Source organism: Salmo salar, chromosome 27, assembly GCF_965601325.2.
Source record: "Salmo salar chromosome 27, fSalSal1, whole genome shotgun sequence".
In the NCBI taxonomy this organism is placed as follows: domain Eukaryota; kingdom Metazoa; phylum Chordata; class Actinopteri; order Salmoniformes; family Salmonidae; genus Salmo; species Salmo salar.
In genome coordinates, this window is record NC_138317.1 from 25,597,501 (window position 1) to 25,619,533 (window position 22,033).

The following is a 22,033-nucleotide window of genomic DNA, read 5'->3' on the forward strand; positions in this document are numbered from 1 at the left end:
CCGAGCCTGCTGTCATGTTTTTTAAAATATTTTTATTTATTTCACCTTTATTTAACCAGGTAGACCAGTTGAGAACAAGTTCCCATTTACAACTGCGACCTGGCCAAGATAAAGCAAAGCAGTGCGACAAAAACAACAACACAGAGTTACACATGGGATAAACAAATGTACAGTCAATAACACAATAGAAAAGTCTATATACAGTGTGTGCAAATGAAGTAAGGATGTAAGGCAATAAATAGGCCATAGTGGCGAAGTAATTACAATTTAGCAATTAACACTGGAGTGATAGATGTGCAGATGAGGATGTGCAAGTATAAATAGTGGTGCGCCAAAGAGCAGAAAAAAACAAAAACAAATATGGGGCTGAGGTAGGTAGTTGGTTGGATGGACTATTTACAGATGGGCTGGGTACAGCGGCAGCGATCGGTAAGCTGCTCTGACAGCCGATGCTTGAAGTTAGTGAGCCTTCTACTGAGGAGTGGCTTCCTTCTGGCCACTACCATAAAGGCCTGATTGGTGGACTGCTGCAGAGATGGTTGTCCTTCGGGAAGGTTTTCACATCTCCACAGAGGAACTCGGGAGCTCTGTCAGAGCCTTCTCCCCTGATTGCTCAGTATGGCGGCCAGCTCTAGGAAGAGTCTTGGTGGTTCCGAACTTCTTCCATTTAAGAATGATGGAGGCCACTGTGTTCTTGGGGACATTAAATGCTGCAGCAATTTTTTGATACCCTTCCCCAGATCTGTGCTATACGTGCAATTCCTTCGACCTCATGGCTTGGTTTTTGCTCTGACATGCACTATCAACTGTGGGACCTTAGATAGACAGGTGTGTGCCTTTCAATAACATGTCCAATCAATTGAATTTACCACAGGTGGACTCCAATCAAGTTGTAGAAACATCTCAAGGATGATCAATGGAAAAAGGATGCACCTTTTCTCAATTTTGAGTCTCATAGCAAAGGGTCTGAACACTTTTTTATTTTAATAAATTTGCAAACATTTCTAAAAAGCGTTTTTTGCTTTTTCATTATGGGGTATTGTGTATAGATTGAGGATTTGCATTTATTTAATCCATTTTGAAATAAGGCTGTAACGTAACAAAATGTGTAAAAAGTCAAGGGGTCTGAATACTTTCCGAATGCACTGTAGTTAGTCAGGCTCCCTCTCTCTATACCCTCATCCTTTCCTCACTCTTCCCCCTCTCTTCCTCACTCCCCTATTCCATCCGTTCCTCCTACAATCCATATCTAGTGGCACATGAGGAACTGTACCTGTAACTAATGTCAGATCTGTCCAGTCCTGTATAGTTATCATCATACCTTTCTGTCCATCTTTGTTATTGTTGACCCTGCTGGGCTGAGGCATGTAAACAAAGAGACACATCCTCACAGCTTGTGGCGGAGTACATGTTTGCGTTGGAGTGTGCGTGCATGTCTGTGTATGTGACAGAGACAGAGAGGGAGGGACAGAAACAAACTCTATGCAAATCCACATTTGTAAACTCTGTATTCAGAGAAATACTCTATGTAAAATATTCTTAGCCCTTGGTGACGAATGGTAGTATTCAGAACTCGTCTTATATGATGTGTCCTCCCGTCAGATAAAGTCACTGTTCCACTTGTTTCACAAGTTCTCAGTTGTCAATCAGGGTATAGATATAGCTGTGGGATCTGGGGCTGAGTCAGATCTGTTATTCAGAGAAAAGGACTCAATTACCCACCAAAGAGAGCTTCTGAATATCAGAACAGCGATTACTCACCTAAAAACTGGACAAAGATTTTTTCTTTAATGAGTCTGACACGAAGGCTGTAATATTGCTCCCGGACAATACCCAAATCCCCATAATTCGCATGAAGAAAATAAGGAAATACAGGGGTCGCAGATCAGGGTGCCTTGTGAGAATTCGCCGGCGAGTGAATAACCCCCCTCTACCATCCGTTCTATTGGTCAATGTGCAATCACTGGAGAATAAACTGGATGAGCTCCATTCAAGACTATCCTACCAACGGGACATTAAAAACAGAGTCGTGGCTGGTGCACAATGTCTAATATTAAGCTAGTTTTGAGGTATTGCTCGCTTGAGGTAGAGTACCTCATGATAAGCTGTAGACCACACTATCTACCAAGAGAGTTTTCATATATATTTTTCGCTGCCGTATATTTAACACCACAAATCGATGCTGGGACTAAGCAAACAAGAAAATGCTCATCCAGAAGCAGCGCTCCTAGTGGCCGGGGACTTTAATGCAGGCGAACTTAAATCCATTTTACCTCATTTCTACCAGCCAGGGGGAAAAAACTTGTGCAGCCAGGGGGAAAAAACTCTAGACCACCTTTACTCCACACACAGAGACATGTACAAAGCTCTCCCTCGCCCTCCTTTTGGCTAATCTGACCATAATTCTATCGTTCTGATTCCTGCTTACAAGCAAAAACTAAAACAGGACGTACCAGTGACTCGATCAATACGGAAGTTGTCAGATGATGCGGATGCTTTGCTACAGGACTGTTTTGCTAGCACAGACTGGAATATGTTCCGGGATTCATCCAATGGCATTGAGGAGTATACCACCTCAGTCACCGGCTTCATCAATAAGTGCATAGACGACATCATCCCAACAGTGACCGTACGTACATATCCCAACCAGAAGCCATGGTCCACAACGAGCTAAAGGCTAGAGCTGCCGCTTTCAAGTAGTGGGACACTAATCCAGACTCTTATAACAAATGTTTATTAGCAGACCCCCATAGTCCCAGTGGCCAAGAAAGCGAAGGTAACCTATCTAAGTGACTACTGCCCCGTAGCACTCACATCGGTAGCCATGAAGTGCTTTGAAACGGTGGTCATGGCTCACATCAACCACATCATCCCGGAAACCCTAGACCCACTCCAATGCGCATACCGCCCCAACAGATCCACAGATGACTCAATCTCAATCGCACTCCACACTGCCCTTTCCCACCTGGACAAAAGGAACACCTATGTGAGAATTATGTTTATTGACTACAGCTCAACACAATATTGCCCACAAAGCTCATCACTAAGCTAAGGACCCTGGGACTAAACACCTCCCTCTGCAACTGGATCCTGGACTTCCTGATGGGCCGCCCCCAGGTGGTAAGGGTAGGTAACAACACATCTGCCACGCTGATCCTCAACACTGGGGCCCCTCAGGGGTGCGTGCTTAGTCCCCTCCTGTACTCCCTGTTCCCCCACGACTGTGTGGCCAAGCACAACTCCAACATCATCATTAAGTTTGCTGACCACCCAACAGTGGTAGGCCTGATCACCGACAACAATGAGACAGCCTATAGGGAGGAGGTCAGAGACCTTGGTGTCCACATCACCAACAAACTATCATGGTCCTAACACACCAAGAAAGTTGTGAAGAGGGCATGATAACGCCTTTTCCCCCTCAGGAGACTGAAAAGATTTGGCATGGGTCCCCAGATCCTCAAAAAGTTCTACAGCTGCACCATCGAGAGCATTCTGATCAGTTCATCACCGCCTGGTATGGCAACTGCTCGGCATCCGACCGTAAAGCACTACAGAGGGTAGTGCCCCAGTACATCACTGGGGCCAAGCTTCCTGCCATCCAAGACCTATATACTGGGCAGTGTTAGAGGAAGGTCCAAAAAAGGCCCCCAAAAAACATTTACCCCTACCTACATGTACAAATGACCTATTTAGTAAATCTTTTCTTAACTCTATTTTCTTAACTGCATTGTTGGTTAAGGGTATGTAAGGAACCATTTCGCGGTAAGCATTACACCTGTTGTATTCGGCGCATGTGACAAATAACATTTGATTTGATATGACCCCATTTCAGACCGCCACTTATTTACACCCCTTTTAGGGGGGGGGGGGGGGGGGGTGTTGTTATATCATGGGGTCTGTTTTGTATTTCAAATTAGGGAGGTGTTAAACATTAGTAGTATAAATTAATTTACCTGCTAAAAAGCAAAGAACCATTCACACAGACCCAATGCCTGTATTTTGGTTACAAGGTCTGTGGAAATGCAGGAATCATGACTAGGTCTTTAGTGGGGTTTTAATTTACCCTGTTTTTGTTTTTTACCCCATTCCTCTTTGAGATATACAACAAAGCAGACATGGTAAATTTGTGGCATTTTGGTCTGTGTATGAAAGGGATAATGTGAAAGAGTCATGGTTGTTCTACAAAAATGTTTTATTTTACAGTGTTTCTCCAAGGCAGGTTGAGCTTCTGACACCATGGTGTGATGTTACTGGCTAGTCAACCCCCTCCCCCGTATCCCTTTGGCTACAAAGAATGTGAATTCCAGTCCTAACTACCACTACAATGCTATTGCCAACCTTTTATATTTGTTTACCAGAGAGCTAGCCACCATGCTTGCTAACCTTTTAGTTTTATAAACCAGAGAGCTAATAGCCACCGTGCTGCTAACCCATTAGCTTTCTTTACCAGAGAGCTAGCAACCATGCTAACCTTGTAGCAAACCAGACAGATAGCCACCATGGTAACATTTAGCTTTGTATACCAGAGATAGCCATTAGCCACCATGTAAATTGTTTAGCTTTATGTTACTGTTATTATTCTACTTTGAAACAAGGAGGTTTACGTGTGTGTGTGGGGGGGGGGGGGGTGCATAGGGGGAGGGGAGCAGTAATGTCCGGTGCACTAATGAAATACAATAACTCACTTCGCTGTAGCTCTGCTTCACTGAAAGGGTTTTTATGGGTGTGTGTGTGTGTGTGTGTGTGTGTGTGTGTGTGTGTGTGTGTGTGTGTGTGTGTGTGTGTGTGTGTGTGTGTGTGGTGGGTGTGTGTGTGTGTGTGTGTGTGTGTGTGTGTGTATGAGCGAGCGTGTGTAACATCCTTCCCAGAAGGCCCCCAGGCTCCCTAGTCCACAACCCATTTCACACACCTTCCATGTTTTCCTTCCTCTGGTGTGTGTATGTATTTGTGTGGGCTTATATGCAATGTTTCCGCTTACGTGGGTAGTGTATGTGTGACATGCATGCATACATAGAAGGTCAAATATGTGTCATTCTCTCCTGTCATTGGCAGTTGTACCATCACATACAATAGGGGCGGCAGGTAGCCTAGCGGTTTAGAGTGTTGGGCCAGTAACCGAAAGGTTGCTGATTCAAATCCCTAAGCCAGCAAGGTGGGAAAAATGCCCTTCTGCCCTTGAGCAAGGCAGTGGACATTGATTTAAGGCAGCTCACCCTACCTCTCTGATCCAGGCTGTATCACATCTGGCTGTGATTGGGAGTCCCATAGGGCGGCGCACAATTGGCTCAGCATCGTCCGGGTTTGGCCAGGGTTGGCCGTCATTGTAAATAAGAATTTGTTATTAACTGGCTTGCCTAGTTAAATAAAGGTAAAATATATGTATCTTTTTTTTAATTCAGAGGGGTTGGGTTAAATGCAGAAGACACAGTTCGGTTGAATGCATTCAGTTGTGCTAAGTATCCCCTTTCCCTTCCCTTTCCCATAGGAACCTGTCTTTCTTTTCTTCTTTTAAAATGGTAATGCTTTATTGGGACCTGAGAGCTGAACACAGGGAGCAGAGAATAGAGAGCCTGGTCTTGGCTTTATGACTTTATGGTCAAGGGTCACACAGCCTGCTTAGTGGGGTCATAAACAGTTATAAAGCCTGCATAAATGGTTACAATAGCTAGGAGGACAGTGGTTGTGATCAGGAGTGGATTGGGGTGGTGTGTGTGCGTGACTCTGTGAATTATTTGTCCCTAAAGGCCTCCTCTGGTTCTAGAATGTTCTGTGTAGAATTTACAACCCCCGCTAACGTGGTAGCACACCTATGATGTCAGCTTTTCTCTGAAACACATCTTGTTTTTCATGTTTCTGTGTCATGTGCTTTCTGTGTGTTTGTTGTTGTCAACGTGGGTGTGTTGTGTTGTCACTCAGGCTCATGTAATGCCTAGACAATTTGTGTGTGTGCTTGTTTAACTATGCTTATGGATACCAGAAGACCTCACAAGGATACTAAAACAAGGACAAATCGGACAATTTTTGGTCCCCACAAGGAGTGTGTGTGTGTGTGTGTGTGTGTGTGTGTGTGTGTGTGTGTGTGTGTGTGTGTGTGTGTGTGTGTGTGTGTGTGTGTGTGTGTGTGTGTGTGTGTGTGTGTGTGTGTGTGTGTGTGATGTATTCTTGGAGGCTATGAATCTGGGGAATTGGGGAATCTACTCCTCCTGCTAGTGGATCCTGTGTGGGTCCATCAATAATATTAAATCCATTCCAGGTGTTATGTAATCCACAAGAAACCCCAGCCTGTGTGTGTGACTCATTGTTGCAGCTGACATGATAGTGGAGGTGAAGTCCCTATAGTAATTGTCTTTATACAACTGGCCATGTAATCTATCTACAGTGAAAACATGACACCACTGTTCTCTCTGTAAGTCTCATCTCAACATCGCAATCATGCTTGACACAACAATGGTCAAAATCCTTCAGCCAGTTTCTGTCTCTTCTCAGAAAAGCAAAACTTTATTTTGTGTGTCTAAATATCAATTAGAATATGTAATTAAAGGAATGCTGAATGCTCAATTATGTTGGTTTTTCCTCCTTAATATTGAAATATCAAAGTCATTTTTTAGTTAGTCCAATCTATCCGATGTCTTTGAAAAAAGTGAAAGGAAAAACAACATGAAAGAAGAGTGAAGAGCAGATGTGTTCTAGGGTCTAATGATCAGGATGATTTGGCTCATTGGTTGGAGATGGAAGACTTTCTCTCCTGTCTGACCCTCACCCCTCCATCTATACACAGCTGCATTCCATCCTTTTGTTCTGCCCTCCCCTTGGTGAGGCTGAAGAAGGGGGAAGGGAGGAGGTGTGGAGGGGCTGGAGGAGGAAAAGAGAGGGATGGAGGAGAGGAGAAAAGGAAAAGAGTAGCATAAAGTAAAGTGTGTGTGCGTGAGTCATTATATCATGCCTCCCCTGGGACCGTAGCCATTATTGATGGATAGATTGCTGTTCCCACCCCCCTCTACTCACATTGGACAACATTGATCCCTGTCGCTCTGGGATTTGTCGCTCAGCGCATATTTAATTAGTCTTTTGTTACCAATCACAGTGTATAGGAGTTTGGGGTAATTCTAATGGTTACATGTGACTATCAATGAGTCAGCATTAAATCATTTTATTTCTGTTATATTTAAATATAATTCAATGTGTTGAAATTATAGATGTATCAATGCATTTTGTTACGATCAGTTGTTGATGATCTTTTTGGAAGGTTTCACTTAGTGAGTCAGTTTCCTGAAACCAAATATAAGCTTATGTGTGTGTACGTGTGTACTAACCCTTCTTATTGGTGTATTGATCCATAAAGCCCCATATAGCGCTGTCTTATCTCACTGTCAGCCCTCTGAGCCTGAGGAGGATCAGGGGACGTGTTCAATCAAACAGGCACTGCAGCATTTACATGTCAACACACCTCATAGTCAATAAAAACACATCTCCCAATGGTTTCTGATCTCATACACTCACCATGACAATTAATGCTTAACATATTAAAGCACTTAACCCATTAGGAAATGATATATTACATATTTGATCATGTTTTGATAGCATGATTTAATGAACTCTCTCCCTCTCTCATCTAGGTGTTTCTGTTTTTCTGTGAGACGTGCTCGGTGCCGATCTGTAGGGAGTGTAGTGTGGGCAGACACGTGGGCCACAGCTTCGTCTATCTTCAGGACGCTGTCCAGGATTCCAGAGCCATCACCATCCAGCTACTGGCCGACGCACAGCAAGGAAGACAAGCTGTACAGGTGAGTGTCTGCGTGTGTGTCAAATCAAATAAATCCTATTTTATTTGTCACATGTGCCAAATAAAACCTTACTGTGAAATGCTTACTTGCAAGCCCTTAACCAACAATGCAGTTTTGAGGATTTAAGAGTTAAGAAAATATTTACAAAAAAACGAGTGAAAAAAAAGGAACAATAAAAATAACAATAACGAGGCTATATACAGGGGGTACCGGTACCGAGTCAATGTGCAGGGTTGTTTTTGTCCCAGCACCAGTTTAGAAATGTGGATATTCTGCATATCACCCACACACTCCTATCACTGTAGCATGGGGTTAGACATAGCCAGCTGGCCCTGGGAGGGGGTGGGTCGCCTGGGGTGACGGGGGTAGGGGATAGGACTGGGGGTCAAAGGGGAGGGAGTGGATAGGGGGAGGAGGGGAGGGCAGAGAATGGCATTTATGCAAGTTACGCATGTGAAAGAGAGGAAGTGAGGGGGAGGGGGTGAGACGGGGAGGATGAGAAGAGGAGAGAGAGAAGAGGAAAGGTAAAGCAGGACGAGGGGAGGGGAAGAGAGGGGGTGAAAAAAGTGGGGAGTATAAAGGGAGACGGGTAAGACGGAGGAAGGGAGAGAAGATGGGTGTTACAGATTATGCTAGATAGTATCTAGTCAGCCATGGTGTTGATACCCATGTCCTCCCACACAGCCACGTGTTCACTGACAAGCAGCTGGCACTGAGACTGAGAAAAATGTTATCCAATTTTATTTGTCGTGTACATACATAGATTTGCAGATGTTATCGCAGGTGCAGCGAAATGCTTGTGTTTCTAGCTCCAACAGTGCAGTAATCCCTAGCAATAATAAAATAAACAATACACACATAATAATAATATTTAAAAAAATTGATATATTAGAACGAGCAAAACTTTTACACATAAATAGTATTCTATTCATTCTATTTCTATGGTTATAGAAAATCTTTACTTTAAGAAACGTTGCCTTTATTGTTGTACAGTGTTGTGTTATTAGTCATGGATTTTGAGAGTAGGTTTGCCTATTAGTACCAAAGGGTTAACTGTTAAAAAACAGTTACTGATGTAATCACTCTGTCTGACACACATTCTCTGAATGCCCACTGGAGACGGCAAAATGAAGTTCACTCCCTCTGAACTGTTGAGAATGGTTTGGAAACAGATGGGTATGATGCTGAAAGGGATGCTTTGTTACAGTACTTCCTGGAAACCAGAGTTACCAGGAGTTGTGAGATGTTATGTAACCTCCATGGAACGTTGGGCAATGTTGTGAACTTCGACACTGGAAGGTGTGTGTAAAGCCAGGTGTACAGTAAACGACTTTCAAAATCCTAAAATCGCTGAGACTCTCACATGAAACAACCATCTTTCCTTTAGTTTTTTGTGTCTTGCCAACATAGTGGCGTGCACACTGAACAATGTGGAACAGACAGGGGTCACACACTACAAGATTCTTCACTTGGTCGTGAGGAGTCTCCATACCACGCTGTCTCGCTAAAACAATGATCTGATGATGAGATTAGATTTTACGTAGCTACAACGAGCTGTGGTTCAAAGCAGCCTCGGAAATATTTTCAGTCAGACATTCAAGCTTGCCATACAGAGTTGTAATATCTAGCTAACGTTTTGAATTGAATAAAATTGCTTGTGTACTTCAGAGCTGTAATGATTTGACTCATTGGCTTTGGCAAGTACAAACGCATACTAGCAGTAGTCATGGCCCCTGCTCCAGAGTCGACACATTCTGGGGGATGCAAAACAATGTCATCATCTCACTGGTTTCTTCTCGGGCCAGCTCTCATTGGCTATGTCTGAGTACCGTTCTCAAAACTTGTCTTTGCAGATCTCATGCTACAAGAGTATTGTAGATTTTGTGCCGATAAAATCGATAAACCAATAAAATCTGTTTGAAAATATTGGGACATCAAAGACGAGATCTGTAGCCCTCAGACTGCGTCTCATTAAACGAGCGTCGGTGACGGCCGTTCGCACCGAGTAGGCAACGACATGGGGATTTTGTCTCCAATCTCAAAAACTTGTCTGGGACAGCTAAATCGGGGCCGACATTATGTAGTCTACACCTGGCTTTACCCTGGTCAGGACTGAGCGTAACCCTGAAACACTATCTAGTCCAGCAAGCCAAGCCAAGGTTACGTTACGTTCGTCATAAGAAGAGTCCACATTATCGTCACTCTACAACTAGTCCCTCTCTCTATATCCTGATACAGACCTCGTACAGGCACACACACACCACCTCTGTACCAGAATAGTTCTGCCCACTCTGACCTCTGACTCTGGACTTGTGACCTGCTGGTTGGCCGGAGCTGCCTTACGCTGCTTTCTGATTGGTCAATTCTACCTCCTGTGTCCCAAGCTGCTGCTGTATTGGCCACATGTACAATGATCAGCCATATGGATGCTTAACAGTTGAATACATTTTACATGAAAAATATATACATTTTTGTCATTTAGCAGACACTCTTATCCAGAGCAACTTACAGTAGTGAGTGCATACATTTTCATACTGGTCCCCTGTGGGAATTGAACCCACAACCCTAGCGTTGCAAGTGCCAAGCGCTCCCAACTGAGCCACACAGGGCAAGGACCACATACTGTATCTCCCAGTTTGAGTTACGCATTTCAGCATACAATTAGTCCTAAATCTCCCTCTCTCTCTCCTATCACTCTCTTGCTCTCTCTTTCTCCCCCTCTCTCTTCCCCCTCTCTTTCTCTGTCAGTATTGATGAAGCCATTCCCCTCCTCCCTTCCTGCTGTTGTCTCCAGGGGTCCTGATATAGCTGAACCTTTAGCTGCCCGTCCCAAACGGCCAGTGGGAGAAGAAAGGACCCTGCTGTCAGGCTTTGTTCCCCAGGGTGTGGGTCTTTAGCCATGGATCAGGGGTCAATGACCTCAGGGGGATTTAGGTGACCTTTGACACCCCACTCCGGGTGATGTCACAAAAGAGTCCCTCCCCCCGACAGTGTGAGGTTCAAATCACCCCTGACCCCCCAAATGAAGGAGGGAGAGGTACAGACTGATAAAGAGAGAGAGAGTGGAGGAAAAGAGTGATAAAGACAAGAGGGAGAGAGTAGAGGAAAAGAGTGATAAACAGAGGGCGAAGAGTAAGGAGAGGGGGGAAAAGAAATGGAGGGAGGGAGGGAGAGAGAGAGAGACATAAATGACAAACAATATACAAAACATTAAGGACACCTGCTCTTTCCATGACATCGACTGACCAGGTGAATCCAGGTGAAAGCTTATTGATGTCACTTAAATCCACTTCAACCAGTGTAGATGAAGGGGAGGAGACAGGTTAAATTAGGATTTTTATGCCTTAAGACAATTGAAACATGGATTGTGTATGTGGAGGGTGAATGGGCAGACAAAAGATTTAAGTGCCTTTAAACGGGGTATGGTAGTAGGTGCTAGGCGCACCGGTTTGTGTCAAGAACTGCAACGCTGCTGGGTTTTTCACACTCAACAGTTTCCCATGTGTATCAAGAATGGTCCATCACCCAAAGGACATCCAGCCAACTTGACACAACTGTGGGAAACATTGGAGTCAACATGGGCCAGCATCCTTGTAGAACTCTTTAGAGACCTTGTCCATTGAGGTTGTTCTGAGGGCAAAATGGGGGGTGCAACTCAATGTTAGGAATGTGTTCCTAATGTTTGGCATGCTCAGTGTATACTAGTAATATAGAATTGAATGTGTTTGAAAATGATTTTCCATACATTTTCCATTAGGTCCCCTTGACGATTTTTACCGCACTATTTTAACATTTTTGCAGTTTCCTTTAAAATGTAACCCCTCATCAGTGGTGGAGTGGAGGGTAAATGCTTTTTACACACCTTTTGTATTTGGAGCCAGCGTTTACCTACCTTTTGCGGAAAAATGCATTGAAAATATAGGAAGCATTACTTTACTCACAGTGAACGGCAATAAGTGTTTACCCAACTACTTCTTTGATTTTTTTTTACCACTACATCACTTCCCCTCATATAGAGTGAGAACAACATGATGGTCAAAGTGACACTACTCCCTCTACTACTTCATATCTTCTTACTCACTCATTGACTTCAAAAACCACTGCTCATGTTGAGAAATAGTTTGGAACTAACTACCAGCAATGTTAGGAGGGATGTAGTGTCATTGTGTTGTGTGAGGTTATGTGCTATTCCTGACCCTCAGATATCCTGTGTCCTGTCTACTTCCTGTATTTTAGTACGTCATATCAGAGCAGGTGCCTGGTCACATAAGAAGGTGATGATGTGTCATAGAGTGTCTTTAAAGGTGCACTGCAGTTGCTACATCAATTTTTGGACTTTTCCCCAATGATTCTTGAAAAATATAACGAAGAAATAAATGCCTCATGAGCTTAGTTCAGCTGTCATACCCCATCAGAACCCAAAATATAAGCTTATTTTACTCCAACGTTTGTAAACAAAGTAAATGTAAACCAACATTGTATAGCCTCAAAACATTGTTAAATCTATACTTTTGATAGCATGGATGGTCAGTCCTTGCATCTACAGCTTTGTCTATGCTTTTGAGAGTGTTTACATGTCTCCAGCCCCATCCCTCAGCTTTTTACTGAATGCTTTGTTATTGTTTTAACTGCGGATTACACCTTTAAGTCATATCTCCTGGCCACTTCCTGTTTCCTGCATGATGTAGTTGATATTCCTGTGTGGAGTTGACTATGGACCAACCAGGAGGTGGTGTGTGATTGTTCAAACCCCCTGTTATATTCTATTACCTCTGCTGTAGCTGAGTATATGAAAAAGTGTGCTATTTATGACCTTGTTAGTTCTTCTTCATCTGAGAATGGGGCTTCTTCATCTGAGAATGGGGAAAGTCCAGTGGTGTTGTATGATATTTCTAACCCTATCATGTTCCCCTGTTCTAGCTGAGCATGGAGAAAGCCCAGGCCATAGTGGAGCAGGTAGAGATCAAGGCCAAGGTGGTTCAGACAGAGGTGAAGAACATCATCCTCAGACACAAGAAAGCCCTGGAGGAGAGAGAGTGTCAGCTACTCTGGAGGGTAAGTCTTTTCTTTTCTCCATCTGTCTCTGTGTGTCTGTCTCTGTGTGTCTGTCTCTGTGTGTCTGTCTCTCTCTCTCTCTCTCTCTCTCTCTCCCCTCTCTCTCTCCTCTCTCTCTCTCTCTCTCTCTCCTCTCTCTCTCTCTCTCTAGTTTACATGGTTAGAGAGCTGGTCTAACAGGTGTTAAGTCACTGTTTGACTGACCTGTTTTAAACAAAAGGTGTGTTTCAACTGTAGACATGTTATGAAGTGGGAATCACAGGAGGTTGTTGGCACCTTAATTAGGGAGAACGGGCTTGTGGTATTGGCTGGAGTGGAATGGTATCAAATACATAAAACACATGGTTTCCATGTGTTTGATGCCATTCCATTTGCTCCATTTCAGCCGTTGTTATGAGCCGTCCTCCCCTCAGCTGCCGCCACTGGTGGGAATCTGTTCACACATCTAGACACTGGTTCTCCATGTTTGGTTCTACATGTCTGCATACCCACCTAACGGTGTAGGGGAGTATTTGCATGTAGCTGGAATGTGAGGTGTGGTATGTTGGATTTTTACACGTGTTGCCTGACACAGGTATGACCATGTGGCCCCAGGCCTCAGAACCAGGAAGTGGGACCTAATTCTCCCTGTCCACCCACATGACTTACGACTTTACTAGTGCTTTGTGTGTGTCTGTTTGACTCAGCCAGTGTTCACGAACCTCTCTCTTTACCTGGCCTAAATGCAGAGTGAAACCTGACCCATTGAAGATTCAATAACAAACAGAGTCAACTGTACCCAGTATCTCCAGGTTCTGATAGACAACTCTCTCTCTGACTCTGAAGAGGAAGTCTTGGATTTAGAATCAAAATGGGCTGCTGTTGGAGCTCAATAATAAGATATATCAACTCATGTGAAACCCAGAGAGCCAGTGGTAACATATGCATATACTCACAGACAAGTTAAAGGAAAATGTGATTTGATTTAAAGGGAAATGCAACCGTTTTTATCTTCATATTCATCATCTCCAGCACCACCATCAACATATGTGAAAATGGCATGTTTCTATGTTTTGTAGAAAAAAAAGATAAAGGAAGATAAATGTTTCCAACAACATAATTGGTGTACATTATGTGATTTGAACCAATTATGAGTAGGCCTTGCTTACTAATTGCTATTTACACGTTTGGGGTCGTGCTGGAGATGATGAATATGAAGTCTATTTTTTTTTTTAAAGACCCTTTAATATGCAGAATACTCATATTCGTGTGAGCGTGTATGTTTGGGTGTGTGTTCGAAAGGTGCAGGGGCTGGCGGGAGGAGATCATGGTTTTAATCATGTATTCAAAAGGACACTGCTGGCCTGCCACACGCACACACACCCTTCATGTTTTAACCTGTCAGGGGTGGACCCATAGCTTTAACCTGATCCTCACCAGTCTCCCATTAAAACCAACCTTTACTCATAGCCTTCCGCTAGCACCATTAAAAACTACAGCTGCTGATGGTGTGTGTGTGTGCGTGCGCATGTTAGACCTGGGACGATAAACCGCAAATGACCTTACTGGATCACTTATCGCAGGCATTTTGCTGATATCGTTCATTGAGTAGCCACGATAGTAGCCTATACTAGAGAAATGTGCCATTTTAAATTAAATCAGTTTGCTAATATGGGTGATTGTTGGGACAAATTATGGCTACAACCATCAAACTAGCAGTAGTAGTTTAAAAAAAAACTGGTTTATCGCATAAATTCAGGCAATTTATCGCGATATAGATTTTTGTCCATATCGCCCAGCTTGTGTGTGTGAGGTCAGAAGATAGAGGAGGTTTTCACTTACCTTGTTCTCTCTTTAAAGCCCTCATATATACCCACAGAACCCAGCTTCACTTTTCTCTCCTGATAAAGTCATTAAAGGCTAACTCCGTTACACACACACACACTCGCTCCTTCTCTTTGAAATTTAAGCAGTCTTTTGTGTGTGCGAGTGCACGTGCATGAGTGAGTGGAGGGAGAAGGAGTACACCTAACGAGGAGATAGGGAGATTTCTGTTGCGTGGTTTAACCATCAATTGTGCACGCATGTGTGTGCAAGTCTGTGTGTGTATGTGTGAGACAGAAAGATCCAGGTTGGGGGCTCCCTCCCATCTCCGTAACAGGATTATCCCTGATTCAAACCACACTTCTACTTCCAACAGGGTCTAACAAAGACCCCCCTCTCTTTTAGAGCCTCCTTTGTTTCTGCTAAAAGGCTCTATTTAACATAGAGCCAGACAGGCTGGGGGTTTAGTCCTTCTCTTTAACATAGGAAGAGGTTGGCCTTTTGTTAAGTTTTGTGTAGTCATGTTATTACCCCCACCCCCATCCCTTCTTCCTCTGTTGAATGGCCTTTTCAGTCAGTCAGTCAGTACTGTCACTGTATTACCCTTTACAGACTTTACGGTGTTGCCTGTAAACAAAACCAAAAATCTGCCGTTTTATTTAGAGCCCAATTCCTACAGTCCTACATGTTTAGGTGCCGGCATGTGAGTGGGCCGAGTGGGCCGATGTCTATTTTACTAAAACCATTGAATATACACCATCACAAAGAAATCCATTATTCATTAGTTTAAGCAGGTCCTAAGAAACATAAGACTAATAAAATGTATTTTCAAAATAATAGAATGGCAATGCACATGAAATCAATTGTTATTTTGTTCATTAAACGGACAAGACACACTTAGGCTCCCCTGATCACAGTCAGTGGTGGGAAAAAGTACTCAATTCTCATACTTGAGTAAAAGTAAAGATACCTTACTAGAAAATGACTCAAGTAAAAGTGAAAGTCAGCCAGTAAAAGTCTAAAAGTAGTTGTTTTCTGCCCTCGGAAGAGTCCCCTTCTTAAGCTCAGCAGATAGATAAACTCAGTACAGCTACTGTGCTGTTGATTTATTGCCACCACTTCATAGGTACAGTAATACTGACTGAAATGAGTAAAACTGAAATATAGAAAGAAAAGAACAATGAGTATGAGTCATTGTGTGCTAGCTGCATACTAGGCTTCATTCTCAATAATAACACAGCATGTATTTGTATACATGTTCATGAACACAGAAATACGCGGCATTATGCATTAAATCGGATGTAAATAATTCCCCAAAACATGACAAGAACAAATGCACTGAACAGATATCCATGTGGCTATCAAGAAGATTCATGAACCTCATTAAAAATGATCATTCATACAAAATATCATCATGAATTGAATGCCAAATATGTTATGATTAATTTTACTTACAGGCAATGCTTCTACAAAATGATAGCAAGAAGGATGGAGTTTCATAATGTCTGCAGCTCCACAGTGTGACTTTCACCATTTTGGAACGTAAACAATTTTTATTCTACAGGATTTAGCATATTTAACGAACAACACACATCAACACAGGATAGTGGCCCCCAAGTGGTCAACAATGGAATTACACGATAGCCAAAACTCAAACCCAACTACAGGGGCCAGAACAATTGTGTTTTAAGTATACTTAAGTATAAAAATTAAATGTAGTTGCTAATATATACGTAAGTATCAAAAGTAAACATATGAATCATTTTTAAATCCCTTATATTAAGCAAATCAGACGGCAAAATTTAGTTTTTTTTTTAATTTACGGATAGCGAGGGTCACACTCCAACACTCAGACATAATTTAAAAGCAAAGCATTTGTGTTTAGTGAGTCCGCCAAACCAGAAGCAGTAGGGATGACCAGGGATATTCTCTTGATAAGTGTGCGAATTGGACCATTTTCTGTCCTGTAAGCATTCAAAATGTAACGACTAACTTTGGGTGTCAGAGAAAATGTATGCAGTAAAACATACAATATTTTCTTTAGGAATGTAGTGAAGTAAAATTTGTCAATGATATAAATAGTAAAGATACCCAATAAAACTACGTAAGTAGTACTTTAAATAATTTTTACTTTACACCACTGATCACAGTTAACATACATGATTTATAGTAGGCTAAGAATATAATAAAATATACCAGATCAAATACAAATAATATTTTCCCCACATAACGTCACGACAATCTGTGAAACCGAACCCAAGGCAAGCCCATGCGTTTTTGATACACGTTTCATCTCTTTCCTACTCTTACTCAGCTTTGTTTGGGAGCAGGCGTAGAGTCTTACATTCAATCAAATCAAATGTATTTATAAAGCCCTTTTTACATCAGCCGATGTCACAAAGTGCTATACAGAAACCCAGCCTAAAACCTAGAACAGCAAGCAATGCAGATGTAGATGCATCATCAAGATACCAATAGAAAATAATAGCAATCTATATTTTCAAAAGCATGTGCGTCTAGTGTTCATATTTCACAACCTCTGCGGGCTTTTGAAGATGCCTATACGCAGTCGAGCAAAGATAATAGACCTACACTTGATTTAGGCTACATTATTGCATGCTAAATGTTTCTGATCAGTGATAGATGAGAAAACTACACCACCTATTTGCCCAGCCAGAGAATTAACCAAATATACAGACGGAGATTCAGTGAAACAAAATCACATTGATGATTAAGACAAGTCACAGGCTTTTGGTCGGGAGTAGAACGAGGTTACTAAGCGACAGAGCGAAGAGCAAAATAATCCACTTGATAAACTACATAACATGCTGGGAAAATGTTCTGATGTGCAGCACTTACCTCAACTTAGCTAACATTTCCACAGCCTAATTGTAGCGTAACCAATATCCAATTGGAGATTCAGTGATTGATTTATCAAGACGAGTCACCACGCTTGTCTCAAAGCAGAGCAAAACGGTTCTGAAATAGCTATTGCTTCAAATGTATTGTAACAATTGGATGACTTTGGGAGTTTCAGTAAGCAACAATTTGATGCCTTCATTTGCATTAGCCTACTTTATTTCAATATTTTCATCAGTGATATTCATCCCGCAGTAATTCTTTATTGATCCATCCAGTTATGGTTAAGAAAACAGTGCATGTGGTGAGCTATGCAAAGAGATGGGTGAAGTGACATGCCTCGCAAAGTTTAGAACTGGTAGGAATATAGTAGTAACGGCGCTGCCTAGCAACCATCAAGAGCGTAGTGCGTGCCAATTTTGCCTTGGCATTACTACTACATTTCATACTAAGCTGTAGGCAGAACTTTACCACAATCATGACTAGGTCGGTTGGCGGCAATACCTTTCATTTATAAAGAGAAGTTGTCGGGATGCTGAAGTTAGTGGAAAAACGTCTTGGTTTGAAGGTGTACATGTGTTCCACAGGTCACTATAATCTGTACACCGATTTACATTCTACACTTTTTGTCATTTAGAGCAGGGGTCTTCAAACTTTTCTTGCCCAGAGACCCCCACCAAGGCAAACTAGCTACCCAGGGATCCCTGCCCAGGCAAACCAGCTACTCAGGGAATCCAATCATTTAGAGCAGGGGTCTTCAACCTTTTCTTGCCCAGGGACCCCCACCCAGGCAAACCTGTATGTATTGTCTTCTCACCAGGTGAATGATAATGGCAAGGAGAAGTAATCAACGTCTAAAAATTAATAGATTTGGTAAATAGCTTTTCATTATTTTGACGGAAGAGGAAGTATAAACTCTAACATAGCCTATTAGCTAGAAAGCTAATTCCAAATATATTTTTGCTAAGAGCAGCTGTTTAGCTGGTTAAACAAAAATGTCCAAGTCAAGAAAGTTTACCAAAAACCATGGCCACCAAACCATCCCCAGCTTCCAATTGGCTCATTCATCCTCCTCTCCCCGTAACTATTCCCCAGACCATTGCTGTAAATGAGACTGTGTTCTCAGTCAACTTACCTGGTAAAATAAGGGTTAAATAAATAAATATAAATAATAATTGCTGCGACTGGTACTTGCGGGTGCTTTTTCAAAGCCTATGTCAGATACTGCAGTTAGTGTAATTAGCTTCAATGAGTGTCATTTGATCAATATTAGGAGTTGAGAAATGAAGTGGAAATAATATCTCTCCTCTTTTCTACTCTAGGGTATGTCATTCTGTTGCTATCCCTATTAATAAAATATATATGCAGTAAATCATAACCCTGATTAAGAGAAAAACCGTTTTCACACTACTGGAGGTTGCCCTTACCCAATGAATGAATCTCTCTCTTTACCCTTCTCCCACCCTCCCTCCCCTCTCCTGTTCCCTCTCCCCCCTCTCCCAGGTTGAGAAGATCCGCCAGCTGAAAGCCAAGTCTCTGTACCTGCAGGTAGAGAAGCTGCATCAAAACCTGACCAAGCTGGACAGCACCATTGCAGCCGTCACTCAGGTATGGGAGAAGTTGCATGTCCCCCTCTGTGTGGGGGGGGGGGGGGGGGGGGGGGGGGGGCAAGGCGACCAGGTTTTAAATACAATGTCCAAAGGCATTAAAGTCATTATATGCTGTCTGTGTCTCCCCACTTCATAACTTAACATCAGGTGCTGGACGAGGGCCGTCACCTGGACGTACTGCTGGCCAGAGAGCGCATGCTGACCCAGATCCAGGAGCTCAAGTCTCTGAGAGGACTGCTGCAGCCGCAGGAGGATGACAGGTTCATGTTCATGCCTCCAGACCAGGTAAATAACTGCATTATGTTCACTGCCCCTGACCAGAGGAGAGGGGTTAGAGACGTGTGGGCTCTCTGTGCACTCTGAGCCAATGTTATTGACTGTTACAGTAATAGTACAACACTGTTGCCAAATTTCTGGTCTCTTTGGACTAATGGAATTATTGACTTTGTCTGCCAATTTCATGTACATCATTTTTCTATATCCACTCGTCCATATTATTGATATGATATTATTATCTCTCCCAGGCCCTGTACATAGCCATCCAGTCCATGGGCATGATCAGTAGCGGAGCATTCGCTACCGTCACCAAAGCTCACGGAGAGGGCCTAAAGACCGCACTCCGCGGCAAGCCTGCCTCCTTCACCGTGATTGGCTACGACCATGACGGGGAGCCCCGCCTCTCAGGCGGTGACGCAGTGTCAGCAGTAGTGATGGCAGCAGTAGATGGTAACCTGTCGGCTGCCGAGGTGTGTGACCACCTGAACGGGTCATACACAGTCAGCTATCTGCCCAAAGCAGAGGGAGAATATCTGGTGTCAGTTCTGGTCTGTAACCAGCACATCATGGGCAGCCCCTTTAAGGTAAAATGTGTAGTATTATTATAGTTACAACAACCAAATAATATATATAACCATCTTAAGCCAGTGGTTCCCAAACTGTGGGGCTGCCTTTTCTTTTTTTACTAAGGAACTCCGTCTTTCAACTTGCTCTTGAAAGTTGTAATAGTAGAATGCACAAGGTGCAATTTATAAATTGGGCAGTGTATCATCAGTTCCTCTTGTCATGTTAGTCATTTCAGACCTCAGAGAGATATTTATAACTTGTCAGAAATGTCCAGATCAAATAGTCCATGTCAGCTAACATTTTTTAGCTAGGTTTTTTAACCCATGTATTTTGTAGTAATGTTTGAGTCTCTCAAATATCACATGAATACACATTAGACATGGCAAAATGTATCAAATTGCTAGATGCAAGAAAATGAGCTTTAAAACTGCAACATTTTCTCTGCAACCAATGATAAAATGTGTAGAATTGCAGGAAATAAGCTTTAAACCTGCAAAAGGTTCTCTTTGCCAACAAGAGGGGTGTGAACCGTTTGTATCATGAACAGTGCTTGTTCCCATAGAAATAGACGTGGCTCATGTGCACGCGCACAGGGGGGGCAGGTATGTTCGCCAATGCTGGGAGGGGGGCCTGAGTGAAAAAGTTGGGGAACCCCTGTCTTAAGCAACAATAAAATAATTCAACTTTAACATTGCAGCAGGTAATTAAGTTACAATGTTAACATTCTCCCTGCCTGTGTTCTAAGGTGCTGGTGAAGTCTGGGCGGAGCTATGGCGCCCTGGGGTCCCCGGTGTCTGCGTTTGGTGGTGAGGGGGAGGGGGAGGGGCAGCTGTGTCGCCCCTGGGGGATCAGCGTGGACAAGGAGGGATTCGTGGTCGTGGCCGACCGCAGTAACAACCGCGTACAGGTGGGTTTCATTCATTTCATGTCGTGGATTGGTTTGGTGTCAGCTGTAATCCTAAGGAGAAATGTTTTTTCTATAGTGAGAGCTGAAGCATTGCGTGTACAGTGGCAACCTAATATCAAGTAAAACAAAACAAAATGTCCTTCTGCTACTACTCCTATGGTCCAGATCTTTAAGCCGTGCGGTGCCTTCTACCACAAGTTCGGCTCCCTGGGTTCTCGCCCCGGTCAGTTTGACCGTCCAGCGGGCGTGGCATGCGACAGCCAACGCCGGATCATCGTGGCGGACAAAGACAACCACCGCGTGCAGGTGTTCACTTTCGACGGGCAGTTCATGCTCAAGTTCGGCGAGAAGGGCACTAAGGTAGAAACTCTCAATCAGATAATATCCAAATCAAATGTTATTTGTCACATACATGTGTTTAGCAGATGTTATTGTGGGTGTAGCGAAATGCTTGTGTTTCTAGCTCCAACACTGCAGTAATATCTTACAAGTAATATCTAACAATACACACAATCTAAAGTAAAGGAATGGAATTAAGAATATATAAATATTTAGACGAGCAATATCAAAGCGGCATAGACTAAGACACAGGAGAATAGGATATAATACTCTATATACATATGAGATGAGTAATGCAAAATATGTAAACATTATTAAAGTGACTAGTGTTCCGTTATTAAAGTGGCCAGTGATTTCAAGTCTATGTATATAGGGCAGCAGCCTCTAATGTGCTAGTGATGGCTATTTAACAGTCTGATGGCCTTGAGATAGAAGCTGTTTTTAAGTCTCTCGTTCCCAGCTTTGATGCACCTGTACTGACCTCACCTTCTGGATGATAGCGGGGTGAACAGGCAGTGGCTCGGGTGGTTGTTGTCCTTGATTATCTTTTTGACCTTCCTGTGACATCGGGTGCTGTAGGTGTCCTGGAGGTCAGGTAGCTTTCCCCCGGTGATGCGTTGGGCAGACCGCACCACCCTCTAGAGAGCCCTGCGGTTGCGGGCGGTGCAGTTGCCGTACCAGGCGATGATACAGCCCGACAGGATGCTCTCAATTTTGCATCTGTAAAAGTTTGTGAGGGTTTTAGGTGCCAAGCCAAATTTCTTCAGCCTCCTGAGGTTGAAGAGGTGCTGTTGCGCCTTCTTCACCACACTATCTGTGTGGGTGGACCATTT

General features: G+C 43.2%; 1 protein-coding gene across 1 annotated transcript in view; it reads left to right on the forward strand.

The window, feature by feature from the left end:
• The window catches only part of LOC106588780 (E3 ubiquitin-protein ligase TRIM71), a 52,098-nt gene that overhangs the window by 22,502 nt on the left and 7,563 nt on the right, over nt 1-22,033 (forward strand). The window contains exons 2-8 of the mRNA XM_014178184.3: nt 7,617-7,784; nt 12,705-12,839; nt 19,005-19,109; nt 19,259-19,396; nt 19,636-19,971; nt 20,700-20,861; nt 21,027-21,221. Of these exons, the coding sequence (XP_014033659.1) occupies nt 7,617-7,784; nt 12,705-12,839; nt 19,005-19,109; nt 19,259-19,396; nt 19,636-19,971; nt 20,700-20,861; nt 21,027-21,221 (1,239 nt within the window). The remainder of the gene's footprint in view (nt 1-7,616; nt 7,785-12,704; nt 12,840-19,004; nt 19,110-19,258; nt 19,397-19,635; nt 19,972-20,699; nt 20,862-21,026; nt 21,222-22,033) is intronic.